The 13226-nt window shown below is 42.9% G+C and overlaps 1 protein-coding gene across 4 annotated transcripts in view; it reads right to left on the bottom strand.

Moving 5' to 3' along the window:
• Positions 1-13226, bottom strand: part of PTPRH (protein tyrosine phosphatase receptor type H) — a 723213-nt gene that overhangs the window by 16584 nt on the left and 693403 nt on the right. For all 4 annotated transcript variants that reach the window (XM_086930309.1, XM_086930310.1, XM_086930312.1 and 1 more), the window contains 6 exons: positions 12937-13027; positions 10474-10550; positions 9258-9392; positions 7305-7427; positions 4457-4617; positions 3601-3736 (listed from right to left, as the gene is read on the bottom strand). In XM_086930309.1, the coding sequence (XP_086786435.1) occupies positions 3601-3736; positions 4457-4617; positions 7305-7427; positions 9258-9392; positions 10474-10550; positions 12937-13027 (723 nt within the window). The remainder of the gene's footprint in view (positions 1-3600; positions 3737-4456; positions 4618-7304; positions 7428-9257; positions 9393-10473; positions 10551-12936; positions 13028-13226) is intronic.

Raw genomic sequence — 13226 nt, 5'->3', positions numbered from 1 at the left:
ACAGGGACAAATGGTACCCAAAAAAACTTTTGCCAAAGCACACGCGTGCAGTTGCAGGTGCTGATTTGCTGTCACACTGCAATGTTATCTTATATAAATATTACGAAGGTCCGTTAACTCAACAAGTATTGAGCAAACATTATGATTCAATGTATGACTATATGCCCACTTGGGCAATACCCTCGATGCCGATGTAGGCTGGAGATTTGTTTCTTCATTATATACAAATAAGTGGCGATTCTTCTGTTTTTTCTGTATTTTCAATTATCATGTTTTGAATATCAGAAAACTTGGACTGTATTATTTATCTTTACTTGCAGTCGACAAACACCTGGCAGTCGCAACATTGTAGCTCTGTTAGTATGTTTTTGATTTCTATTACCACGTGGTATGGTAAGAATATGTGTGTATCACTTTAAAGGTTTGGCGGGTTTACCTGTACTCCACCCGTGAGCAAGAGGTAGGCTTACCTCGAAACGCGTAGGGGATGTTTGTTTTGCCAAATAAACCTTAGCACTGAATATTGAACTTGGGCCTTAACTCTGGTGTTTCAGGATACGTATAATACGCCAGGAATGTGAAAATATACATATATATATATATAAATATATATATATATATATATATATATATATATATATATATATATATATATATATATATATATATATATATACATATATTTATATATATATGAGTAGGTAGTTATAGTTAAGACCTATTATCCATAGGAAATACGCAACATTCTATTTAGAATAACTTTGGTGCCGGTTGACGAATCTTTGCGAAATGTTTGGCCAGCTCGGCCCCTCCCATCCTGAAAGTTTCAAGGTGATTCATCAAGCGGGGGCTGAGAAAAAAGGGGGGTCCCAAAACGCGTTTCCCCATGTAATTTCCCATTGGACCTTTAGCCGCAGCTACAGCCCGAACTGCTGAACGGAATTACACCAAATTTGGCAAAGAGGTAGTCCTTAGTTCAGACTTGTGCTTTTGCTTAAATGGTGTAAATCCATTTAGTAGTTCCTGAGAAAATGACAGTTAAAAGAATTTATATATCTACGGGCGCGGTGGATCAGCGCTTAGGTCTGCGTACCCTAAGCGTAGCCTACGCGCACCCTGCCGTGCACGAGCTATATTTTAATTGGCTGTCAACACTCCAAATCAGGAAGTGTTGGCAGCCACCTTGTGCCTCAGAAACCCCCAAAAAAGTCACAAAACGCGAAAAGGGGACAGGGAGAAACACCCTAACCCCCTAGGCCTGCTCAGGGGGTCCCACAAGGCCCCCCAAGGCCAAAACATTTTTTTAACAAAAAAAAAACGGTAGGATGCCTGCAGGATACGCGCATCCTGCCGATAAAAAAAAAAGAAACACGGTCTCCCGCGCTAAATATGCTAAATTGCCCCTGGGGGGGGCAAATCCCAGGGGCATTATCAAAAAAATAGTGGGGGGGTGCCAATCCCCGCCACACTGCCCTGGGGACCGCCAACCCCTGGGGCTCTAACTTATTATATGTGGGGGGCTCACGGGGTCCCCCCGCAGCCCCTGGGACCGCCACCCCTGGGGCTTGTTTAAAATGGGTTGGGGGACTCTCAGGGCCCCCAAGACCCGGGGACCGCCACCCCCAGGGCTTCAAAACATTAAGTGAGGGGGTCCCTGTAGCCCCCCAGCCCTGGGGACCGCCACCTCTTGGTGCTTCTTCAAAATGTGAGAGGGGGCCGCGCTGCCCCCCTCCTGGAGCTGTGATTGGGGCCTGGGGACTGCCACCCCCTGGGCCGGTTCCTGCAGTGTCCCGGGGTGCCCACCCCCGGGAGACTGTAGTTTGCAATGACAGGGCGGGAGCCTCACGGCTCCCACCCTGTCATTGCAAACTGCTTTCCTATTTTGAAGAGTGAGCAGGTACCTGCTCTCTCTTCCAAATAGGAAAGCAGATTGCTTTTCCACAGGGGGAGCAGCATGTTCACTGCTCCCCATGTGGAAAAGCAATGCTGGCTCCCGCAGGTTGCGGGGAGCCGGCTGGGACCGTGGGGGGATTGGGGACCCCCCCCATGGCCCCAACGAAGAGGGCCAGACCCGGGGGATGGGGTCCCCGGGGCCAGAACTGGCCACAGGAGGGAGGGCAAGGTAGCCCCCCTCCAAAATAACAATTTTTTTTAAAAAGGGCCATGCCCCGGGGGATGGGGTCCCCGGGGCAAAATATGGCATCCGGAGGTTTCCCGATTTTTTTTTTATTATTAAACATTGGGGGCAGGTCCTGGGGGATGGGGTCCCCAGGGCGAATAAATTAGAAAAAGGAGGAGGGCTACACAGCCTCCATTCTTTAAAAAAAAGAAAAATGAAAAACAGGATCGGGCCGGAGGCCACACCCTCTCTTCTTGCGCCACTCTGCAAACACGCCACCTGGCGCGTTTGCAGAGGGGGAACTAAATCCCCTTGAATACTGGGGGTCCCTGGGGGTGAACTAGCCCACCAGGAACCTCCAGTATGCGCCAGGGGGTTGCATTGCAGAGAGGTTTAGAGGCCACGCCCCTTTATAAATCTCTCAGCAACGCAGCCTTGTGGTGCTTACTAGAGGTACCTGGTGGTCTAGTTGGATCCCAGGACCCTCAGGATTCAAGGGAACGTAATCCCCTAACTTAAAACGTGCCACAGGATGAGTTTGCACAGTGGTGAAGGTGGGGGGGGGGGGCCTGAGGTGATATGTGTACAAACATGCCCTGTGGCGCGTTTTAAGTTGGGAATGAATTCCTCTTCAATCCTGAGGTCCCCTGGGGGCCAACTAGCCCACCAGGTACCTCCAGTAAGCACCACAGAGCTGCGTTGAAGTATTGTAAAAAGGGGCGTGGCCTCTGAACACCTCTCTGCAACGCAGCTCCCTGGCGCATACAGGAGGTACCTGGTGGGCTAGTTGTCCACCAGAGGACATCAGGATTGAAGAGGAAATAATTCCCTAACTTAAAACGCACCACAGGGCGTGTTTGCAGCCATCAGTGATGTCATTTGAGATGCCATCAGTAATGTCATCAGTGATGTCACTGACCATGTCATGAGTGATGTAATATGTGACGTCATCACCAGTGCATTGCCGGCGCGTGAGTTATAGGTAGCTCAACTAACCATAACAGGCGAATTTCTCTGGTTTTATATGAGTCAAATGTTTAACTAACTATAACGTCCCTGAAACCTGTTTTTGTTAGTGAATTCAAAGGTTTTTTAAATGCTAATTCCTAACTATAACATGTCTATAAATGGGTGGAGTGGAGATTCTGTATAAATAGTGGAAAGTAAGAAAGGACTGTGTTTACTACCGTGATCAAGACCTTTGTTAGTCGAAACGCATAGGAGGAGGAAAGTGATGGTATGAATAAACAGTTGAATCATCCAAGAAGAGTGCCACGTACTTTTTCAAATTGTTGGGATATAGATATATATATATATACACACACACACACAAACACTACAATACAGCTGGCCATCTACCATCTAGAGGAGGATACCCAATTGCACTGATATAAATTTATCTACAGTATTACTAAACATCTCATGCCGCTCTAGCATGGGGCTGGAGTGGTTGCAGATGTGAGACCCTGGGACCTGCTCACCTCAGTCTGCACCATGAAGGGACGGTTCAACCTCATCTTCTTTATGAAGGAAAAGACTCCCACTTGTTTTTCATTCTGCACCTGCTGCATCAGGTAATCCAGGGCAATCAGGGTACCTGTACGACCAACTCCTGCGCTGTGTAGTCAGACAGAAGTGGAAGCAGAGAGGGGATAATGGAACAAAGTGGGTAAAAGATTATTTTATATTCTTGCTGTTTCCTGCATTAACCAGCTTTTACAACTTTTCTATCTCTCAGCAAGCCATAGCACACTATTAGGGATTGCTGGTGGAGAATTTCTGTGATCATTGTTGGGTAGAATTGGCAGGTGCAGGGTGGAGACACAGAGTTGAGACACAATATGGACAGCAATCAGTACAATGAAATGAAAAATATGCATAACACATATCAAGGTGAGAGGAATAATAGGCTAGGTGTTTGCCTAAATGTGTTGGAGGAGTACCTTATGAACATTTTGGCACTTTTTTTAAGGTACCTTTTAACAAGAACATATTCTTTTGAGTCAAGTGCTTCTGAAGCAGACAAGCAAACACACATCCAGACACAAACACTTCCTTGAAGGAAGTTCCTTGCCGAATACCTTTTCTCTGCTCCGGCATGGTTTACCTTTAGTAGCAAAAATGGGAGCTGTTATGCCCCTTGGGGGGCCTTTTAAAAAACAACTACTCAGAGGGCTAAATCGATTATATTCTTAAATTTGATCGACAGGATGAGGAAAATGGCATCCAGTAAATAGAGGAGTGTGGGAACAGAGAACACTAGGATAGGTCTGGGTAACAGCATGAATGAAATTCAGACGGATTTCAGGATTGCCCTTACTGATGGACCCTCATTACCTGCAGTGAACCACCGCAGGCCCGTTGCTTCTCCTCTGGTCCATGTGATCTCGAACCAAGTTGCGGAATCTGATGACTGTGGCGGTTTCATCAGGGACGCCATGGTCGGGCCAGACAGTGTAATGGAAGTGACTGACATACCGGAGGCCCGGTTCTTTGGCCTGTTAGAAAAGAGAAGTAAAAGAATGATGTCTTTGTATTTACTGCAGTTATTGTGCTTACAGCCTACATTCTATTTCCTGTATATTTGTTTTAGAGTTTTGTAGAGCACATAGTGGACTGGTGGATCTGCATCAGGCACTTGTTTTTGTGTCTCCTTCAAGTGAAAAGGTTCTATTGGTGGCTTCGCCAGAAAAGGCTTTGATCTACTAAGTGTTGAGAGTTCTTGGGGAAGGTGCTTGTGAGCACTGTCCAGTTTGGCAGGATTGACATGGCTGTGATGTCAGCCCAACTCCCAGCTGTCCTCCCCAACTCACCCCCCAGCGCCTTGAGACCCCCATAGGTGAATAGTAGTACTTTATAATAATACTGATCGATTAATTTATTGAATTACTCCCAAAAACACACACTTGAGAAGCAATAGGTACTGTTTCTCGCCCATGTGCTCTGTTCCCCCTAATCTTGGCCCTATTAAAAAAAGTTTTTAAAGAGGGAAGATGCAGACGATGGGCTGAGTCATTTTGCACTCAGGCATGTTTAATGTATTCGCACACCTTCAAAAAGATATAGCCACCTGCTGCATCATTATATTTTTTTTATCTTTCCTTTATGCTGTACAGCATATGCTTTGGTGCCGTAATCGCTGTACTCCGGAGTAAAATATTCATGTTCACTATAATTTCTGCTTCTATGCTACCTTCATGTGGTGTAGGGTACAATACAGGCTAGAGCTGCACTGTGTGTCTCATCCGAGGCAAAGCCATCCTGAGACCCTTCCCTTCAGTCTTCAGCCTAACCAACAGAGAAACTGTAGACTTCTGCATGGTACTGAGTAAACATATCACGGAGCAAAGGCATACACCATTTTTAGGCTTTGCCTACAGGGGTGGGTGGAATTTGCGTAGTTTTGCTACGCAAAATGGTAAAAAATGTCAGCGAGCACGCAAAAGTTCTGCAAACACACAGAATTGCTTGTTACGCCCTTTCGCAATGCTTTTTTCCTGTTCGCGAACGCTGTTTGTGTGCTCGGGGAGAAATATCTTGCAAACACGCATTTTGAAAGCGCAAACAAGCAAAAAATTCCACGAAGCCGCAGAATTTTTGGCAATTTTGCGATCTCCGCAGAATGGGAAATTACCCAAATTACCCAAATTCCGTGAGCGGAACGGAATTTACCGCCCAGGCCTACCTACAACAGCACGTGTTGTTAGTGGCAAGATATTTTATTAGCTTTGGTTGGACGCATTGTCACTCATTTGCTAGCTTCTGTGGACTTTACTTTCTCTTCATGCATTTGCTTCCCGGAGCATGGCCAAAGTACTGGTGTCCTTCCACTGCTGTGCTCTGGGAGATACTTTTTTCTTTTTGTTTAAGAACTTCATGAGAGTGCATGCATGTTCCTGTTGTCTCTCTTGTGTGCTTCTATGCCTTCTGCCCCGTGCCATTCTCTCTCATCTGTGTGCTTCCACCCCCCCACCCCCCACCTGTGCTCGTTACCCTCTTCTCGCCTATGAGCTTCTGTGCCCTTGGCGTTGCTTTCTCTCACTGCGTGCTTCTGTCCCCCACCCAGGCACATGTTGCCCTCTCTCACTTTTGTGCTTCTGTGAAAAGGCCTGTTCAATCTGGTGTTTTCCACAGTTTGCATGCAGTGGAAGGTATTAGAGGACTTGAAGGCAATGGGCTTCTCCTCGGTGGGTCCCGCATCCTTCTCAGCTGAGACCCAAGATGCAACTCTAGTGAAAGAGTTTTTTCCAGATAGTGCTATTTCAGCATTTACTGTATTTTTGCTATATCTTTAATACCTTTACCTATGTAACCCTGGCACTATGTGCTCTGTAAACCTGCTGGGGTTTAGATGTGTTTTCTCAAGAACTATCAATATGAATAAATAACTCTCCTACCCCAAATCCCAGCACCAAACCACATTTATTCTGCTACAAATAATGAGGGCTTAGTATTGAAATGTTCCCTCATGACATACAACATAGATAATGCATATCGTAAGATTAAAGCTTTTGCTGAATTTCACAATACAGTCCAAAGACCTTTGGATCTTAAAAAACTATAAATGTGGGATGTATTAAAATGTCAAAATAACAAGGCTCTTAGTATTTTTCGATGGGCTCATCCCATCATACATTGATACCGGCTTTCTTATGACCTTTGACATTGTCATAGCCTCACCATGATTGCCTTTGCAGCCAGTATTCTGAAATTCTGTGTGCAATCTCAAGTAATAGATGTGCTGATGGAAATGTAGGTTTGTCTTAAGTTAGAGTTTCTTCTTTTACATCTTCTGTGATTGGCAACCGCAATTTTAGAGTGCCGTATCTGTAGTTCCAAGGTGAGACCTATAGTCTCTTATATATTATACTATGGACTCCCTAGTATAATATTTACAGAGTACCATACAGCTGTTCAGAAAATGAGCACACAACTGTCATGTCTACCACCCAGTGTGACCTAACAGATCCCATCCAATAATTTTCAGCCTTTCTCCTACATTTTACTCCCATTTTACCCCCTGTATCCGAATTTTCCTCTCACATAGAGCTGCTCACTCACACACAGTTGAAATGTAAACCAAAGTAGGTGAAACTGCTACTTCTGACAATAAACAATCAAAACTTGATTTTTAGTAACAATGTAACTGTCAAAGAATATAGGGGCAACACCACAATGCACATACATGTTTGAGGGTAAACTCCCGCGTAGTCCACTGAGGGAGGATGGTTTCCGAAGTGACGGTCACAGTGATGTCACCATAGGTGCAAGGGGTGTAGTCCAGAGGCCAATAGTGCTCACATTTTAGCTGTCGAGAAATAGGTACAGTTAATTGGATAAAATAAGCCTGATGCGCAGTTCAATGGGGCCAATGATTGTCAGAAGCAACGAACCAGGCTACTGCCTCCATATCTACTCTTCCTAGGGAAATGCTGGACCATAGTTCATATGTAGCTAACTGCTCGAGCAGGACTTGCTGGCTGCACCTAGAGCTAGACATGGGGAGAGAGTGCACAGTAATTCCTTCTCAGTATTGGAATGGTGTGTGTGTGAAACTGAGAGGCATCTGTAAACTACAGGACTTCAGGAAAGAACTGAAGCTCAAAGACTAGTATTTTCTAGTCACCATCTGCAACCAGTATGTTTTTGACTAGTAAAGAATTTTAAGTACAGACCTATTTTAAGACTCAACCTATGCACTAGTAGGGTTTTTTTTAAAATTCTAAATAGTAGTGGGTTGCAATCTGACCTACCTTATGAATATTAACGAGGTAGGTTGCAAATTGCCACTCAATATAATGCGGGCCATCAGAGGTATGGCTGCCCGCTGGGGTCAGCAGATTTCCCTGTCTGTGATTGCTTTTAAATAATAGTAAACAAAAGAGAAGTGCACGTGCTGCTACCTAGTTAAATGCTTTAGTTTTTGCAAAACATCTGAACTCAAACCAATGTTTTTGGATCGATAAGTATCGTATTTTTATTTTTGCTTTAGTCAAGTATTCAATCTTCAGTTTTTTTTTTTTATTCAATTTTTACAAGTTTATATTTTTATGACCTTATGTACAACATACAAGAAAAACAACTTTTAGTGATCTTTGTATTTACAAACAGCATTCTATATACATTTCAAAGTATCTCATCCCACATTCAATCACACCACTTTCATACTACACAAAAATGTACATACAACAGACAATGCGAGAAAACATATAAATTATTTTCTAGTTGGAAAAAACAATATTCACAACAAAGCCATACATTTTTTTCTATATTCAGCAACAAATTGTTTGTATTTCTTAGAATCTTTCGCTTATTTCAGGCTTTAACAGTCAAAGCTAACATTTTATTTTAAATGCAGGCTCTTTTTCTTTAAAGAAAAGAAGCTGTGTTTACAAAAAAAAATTTGCTTTCAAAATAATTTTCACAAGGTATACAGAAAGCATATATCAGGTTAAGCAGGGGTGTCCATGGATGTTTAAGAACTGGCAGTGGTCCTTTGGATCACTACCTACTGCCCCCAACACTTTTTTCCCCATTCTCAATGGGGAAGGGGTCTCACTTGAGCAAGCATTCCCATCTCCTTTGAGTCGTTGGTAAAATTTTAATGTTTTGTGACTGGATTAGTGTTGCAAAACATTGCTAGGTATGACACCATTTCGGTATTTGGAAGGGATGCCAACAACAGGCCCCTTCCAGATACTGGATCAGGATACATTTGGAAACCGTATTTTAAAAGTCTAAAAAACTTTTCTGACTCTTAAAATGGGAATAGAACATGGAAAAAAGAAATTTAAAACTCACAAATGCTAAATTGGAGTATGTGTAACTGTTAAAATGCTTAGTACATCTGGCTGGTATATATTTAACTTGTAGGGCTGCCTTGGCACTTGGGTGCAAGAAATGTAGTGCGCCTGGATTCCTCTGTCAATGCTAAAGTTATGCACCTTAAAAGGGAAGTTTAATACAATACTATTGGTTGAAATTAGATATTTCCATGACGTCCAAAAGCATCTAATTTCTAGTTCCTATAGAAGGAACTTGGTGCCCACTTGTGTTATTCTAGCATGTATCTCTGGCAAGTTAAAGCCCATCACCTAGCACATAGGTACAAACTATTTCTCTAGGAAAGGAAACTAACTTTGCCTCCTTCAGTGCAGTTCGTCAGCATCACCATCGTCCCCACACGATGCTCCCACACCATGCGCCAGAAGTCTCCAATGGTGCTCGGCAGTGGGCCTTGGGCAGCTATGAACTCCTTGCTAGAGTTGTAACCCTGTGAGAGGGAAGAACAGCCTTAAGAAGATGAGAAGGCAGGGAAATGAGGCGAAGGAGGGGAGAAGGCGTACAACAAAGAGAATGCAAAGGAAAGAGTGAACGAGCAAGTAAGGAAGGAAGCAATGGAGGAGTACAAGACTGCTGAAGTAAAAAATGGGAAAAAGGAGAGGGGAAAGAAAGAAACATGAAGGGAGTACAAGAATGGGGGAGGCCGGATAAAAGGTGAGAAAGAAGACAAGAAGGATGTCCCAGATGGAACAGGGCAGACAATTAGGTTCTAGAAATGGGCAGGTGAATGGAAAATGTCAAACAAAAAGAATGAGACCATGAAAGACCACAAGGAAATACATAGGGAAGAAAAAGAATATCTGGGCACCAAATAATGACAAAAAAGATTGAGAAGCAACATAAAAGAAACCGATTCATCAAGTCTGAGTGGAAGAAAGACACTGATGCAGATGTGAATGCAGCCTACCATAAATTCTATAAACCAAGAAAAACAGGTAGAGGTTTCCGTACTGTTTGTCAAAACAACCACAACAAATTCTGTTCACCTTATGTAAAGGTTTCCACCAAATACTCTGTACTTTTAAGGGAGGCGAACGAGCAGTGGTAGGAAGTAAAGAGGATGGGTAAGGATGTCTTAATCCTTACCCATGTATGGTGATATATCTCAAGAGTGCTTTGTAAAGAGTTACACATCTGGATACAAACTAAGAAAACAAATGAAGTATAATGAGAATTAGTGAACTGGTCTGTGTTTGCCAAAACTAATAAGGATATTTTAACTTGAAAAATGTTACCAGGAAGAAGGTGTTTCAAATTCTGAACGTAAAAGGACTTGTTCCGAAAAGGGGAAACCTTTACAAAAAAACGATACATCTCATAACTCTAGCATTCCATGCAAAGGAAAGTGAATCTGGAAAAACATACCACATTCAAAAGCCAAAGTATAATCTTGAACATTCCAAAACATGTTTGAACAATTAATCAGCAATTGTTTTGTTACTTTGTGTCTTTCTTTGGAAGGTGAAGATAGTTATTAAAATCATATTGGTAAACGTTGCTTCCTGACTTACGGCCATGTAACTGGCATTAATGTAATCCGAGCAGGGATCCCCGGGCAGGCTGCGCAGCTTCACCCTGGCGAGGTCATCTGGAAAAAGAGAAAGGCTAAAAGGTTCAACTTGGCGCCCAGGCAGATCTCACACAATAACTGGGAGTTTCTGATTGGTTAGCTAAAGCAGATCACACTGACGAGACAATAACATTGATACTAACAAATGCATTGTGAGTTCCATGTACATATGAAGCTATACTGACAATGTAGTGAAAGAGTCACTTTTGTAGTCTGGGACCTTATGATGACCTCCAGCTACCACCATTTTAATTGATTTTAGTGTGTTATTTTACCCTAGCCTTAATGTAGGATGGTCCTGCATTTGCCTGCTTCTCTTCCGTTCTGTAATCTTGCTGTCTTTCAGTGGGAGCTGTTACAGAGTGGAACAGTCTTGCCAAGTGCAGAGCGTGTGGGGTGTGTATTTGAAGGTGTGCAGTTGTGCAGGTATGTGTATGGTATTGTGCACTGGTGAGAATTATGAGTTCTTACTATTGGCTTTGACCATTCTGTTTTCTGACTTTACCTTGCTTTATGGCAGTGCTGAATATAGTCTTTGACATGCTCTCATGTCATCTTGCTTTTTAATTCCATCTTGCTTTGGGCCGATCTGTCCTGCACGAAGCTGCAGAGCTGAAGAGGGCATGATTTGCTTTCCTCCTGTTTTTTACACTTTTCTGACTGGAGGAAACCGGTTCTTATCAGAGGAATGTACATGGTCTGTCTCGAAGCCATAGTAAAGGCCTGAACAACCGATGCCGTGGCTTTGGAGCAGACGGGTACGGCTCTCATGAGAACGAGAGGGTGAGGCTTACTAGAAGCTTCGTTATGTTTTGATTTGTATTAAAAGGGGAGCCTCCACTGGTCTGGTGGAAGTTTGGGAGTTTGGATTCTGAGTGAGGGCAGACGTGTCTATCTCAGATTGAACCCTGATTGCTGAGCTCTGATCCCCGGCTGTGTGAAGACTTCCCCGGCCAGAAGTGGGCAGTGTATGCATCCGGTGATGTATTGAGTTTTGTGGTTATTGCCATTGTGATGTGAGCCAGTGGCTGTGATCGTTTGAGGTGTTTTCTTTGTGGTGTGGGAGGTGCACATCCAGAGTGATCCTCTACTCTGTATATATATCTTTTTGATCTCTTGCAGGATGTCCAGTGTATCTTATCTTATATCAGTTATTGCTTGTTTATTAATCAGTATTGTAGTTTGCTCAGTTATTGATTCATGCCTTTAGATTAGAAGTTTGCTACATATATTTGAATCTAATGCATTTGGTATCTGAGACAGCCTTTGTTTTATTAGGTAATAAACCCCAAGCCTTATTCTAAAAGTGATAGTCTTTGCATTTTGTTAAATAAAACTCCTTTTCAAAAGCTGCTGTTTGTTTTGTGTTGAAGTCTTGCTGTGCTAGGGATGGTAAGACATGCTTTAAGGGAAACATCCTTTACAATGCAACTTTTACAACGCACTACCATTACGACGCAACTTTTACAACGCAAGTCATTACAACGAATTGCGCTGGAGGGCGCTCTAGGATAGGGAATAGTTTAATTACTATCCAACACCTTCCCTACTATCCACGGGGACTGGAGTTGGAATAGTAAATTAAACTATTCACTATCCAGCGCCCCCCAACGCAAGTCGTTGTAACGCCTTGCGTTGTAAAAGTTGCATCGTAATGGCATGCGTTGTAAAAGCATGCGTTGTAATGACATACATCCATGCTTAAAAGTGTATATTATTCAAAGGAGTAATAATATATTTTTCTCCCACTTGGGAGTGAAGTGATTGGGTGTGGCTTATTGGTGAGAAGTCACATTCAAAACAGACAAAGATTATTAAACACTGACAGTTTGTCACACAACTTCTTTAGATGTGGCAGTTATTTATTTGGCTTTTTTATTGTCCATCTGTCTGATCATTCTCACCAGATCCAAGTTGAACCCTGAGTTTTTCCTTTGACCTTTACCCCCACTTAGATGTCTACTTACTTTTTATATACTAGTCGTCGTCTCGCTAGCCTCTGACCTTTTCTACCACATAGTACACTTAAGAGAGCCTTTGAGCAGGTGCATTGCTACCTCTCCCCCTTATATCGTGTGTTGATTGTTCACTAATGCAATCACATTATCCTAGAGCAATAACAATGGATAACTTGTGCTATTTCTGAGCGCAACCAGGGTTTTGGGACCAGGTTGTATGAACCGATTTAATGATCGCACTTTGCACATTTAGGTATGGCAACTTCTGATCAATGGTACAACTGCCTACCATCACAGGGAGAAAACAGCCAAACTACCATCCACATAATGAGTGGTTTAAGGTCTGTTTTCTAGTATAATAAGAAATTAGGGGAGATAGAAGAGCCCATCTGCGTGGCCAGAAAATCATGTTATGGGTAAGATGGATGGATGAACAGTCAACTCACAGGGCAATACGTTGGTGTATCTATTCTTGGGCCTGTTTTCCTCCAGTTTGGCTGCTGTCTGCTGTTGATCGGTGCCGATGGGAGACAGGAGCTGCCAATGTGGAAAAGAAAAGAGTTAAATATAGGGCAAAATTACGCAAAGTTCCAGTAATGATCAATAGTATAATGCCTGATAATGCAGATTTCAATGAATGAGAAAAAGTGAATAATCGAGTAGTGCATTAATGTTCTAGTATAAGAATGTATTTTTTTTATGTTCGCAAATCGGCCCCAAAAAAAGAAAGATCTTT

The sequence above is a fragment of the Lissotriton vulgaris genome, chromosome 7 (genome assembly GCF_964263255.1).
Source record: "Lissotriton vulgaris chromosome 7, aLisVul1.2, whole genome shotgun sequence".
Taxonomy (NCBI): Eukaryota; Metazoa; Chordata; class Amphibia; order Caudata; family Salamandridae; genus Lissotriton; species Lissotriton vulgaris.
Note: the sequence above shows the minus strand (reverse complement) of the source record. Positions and strands in the feature narration are given on the sequence as shown.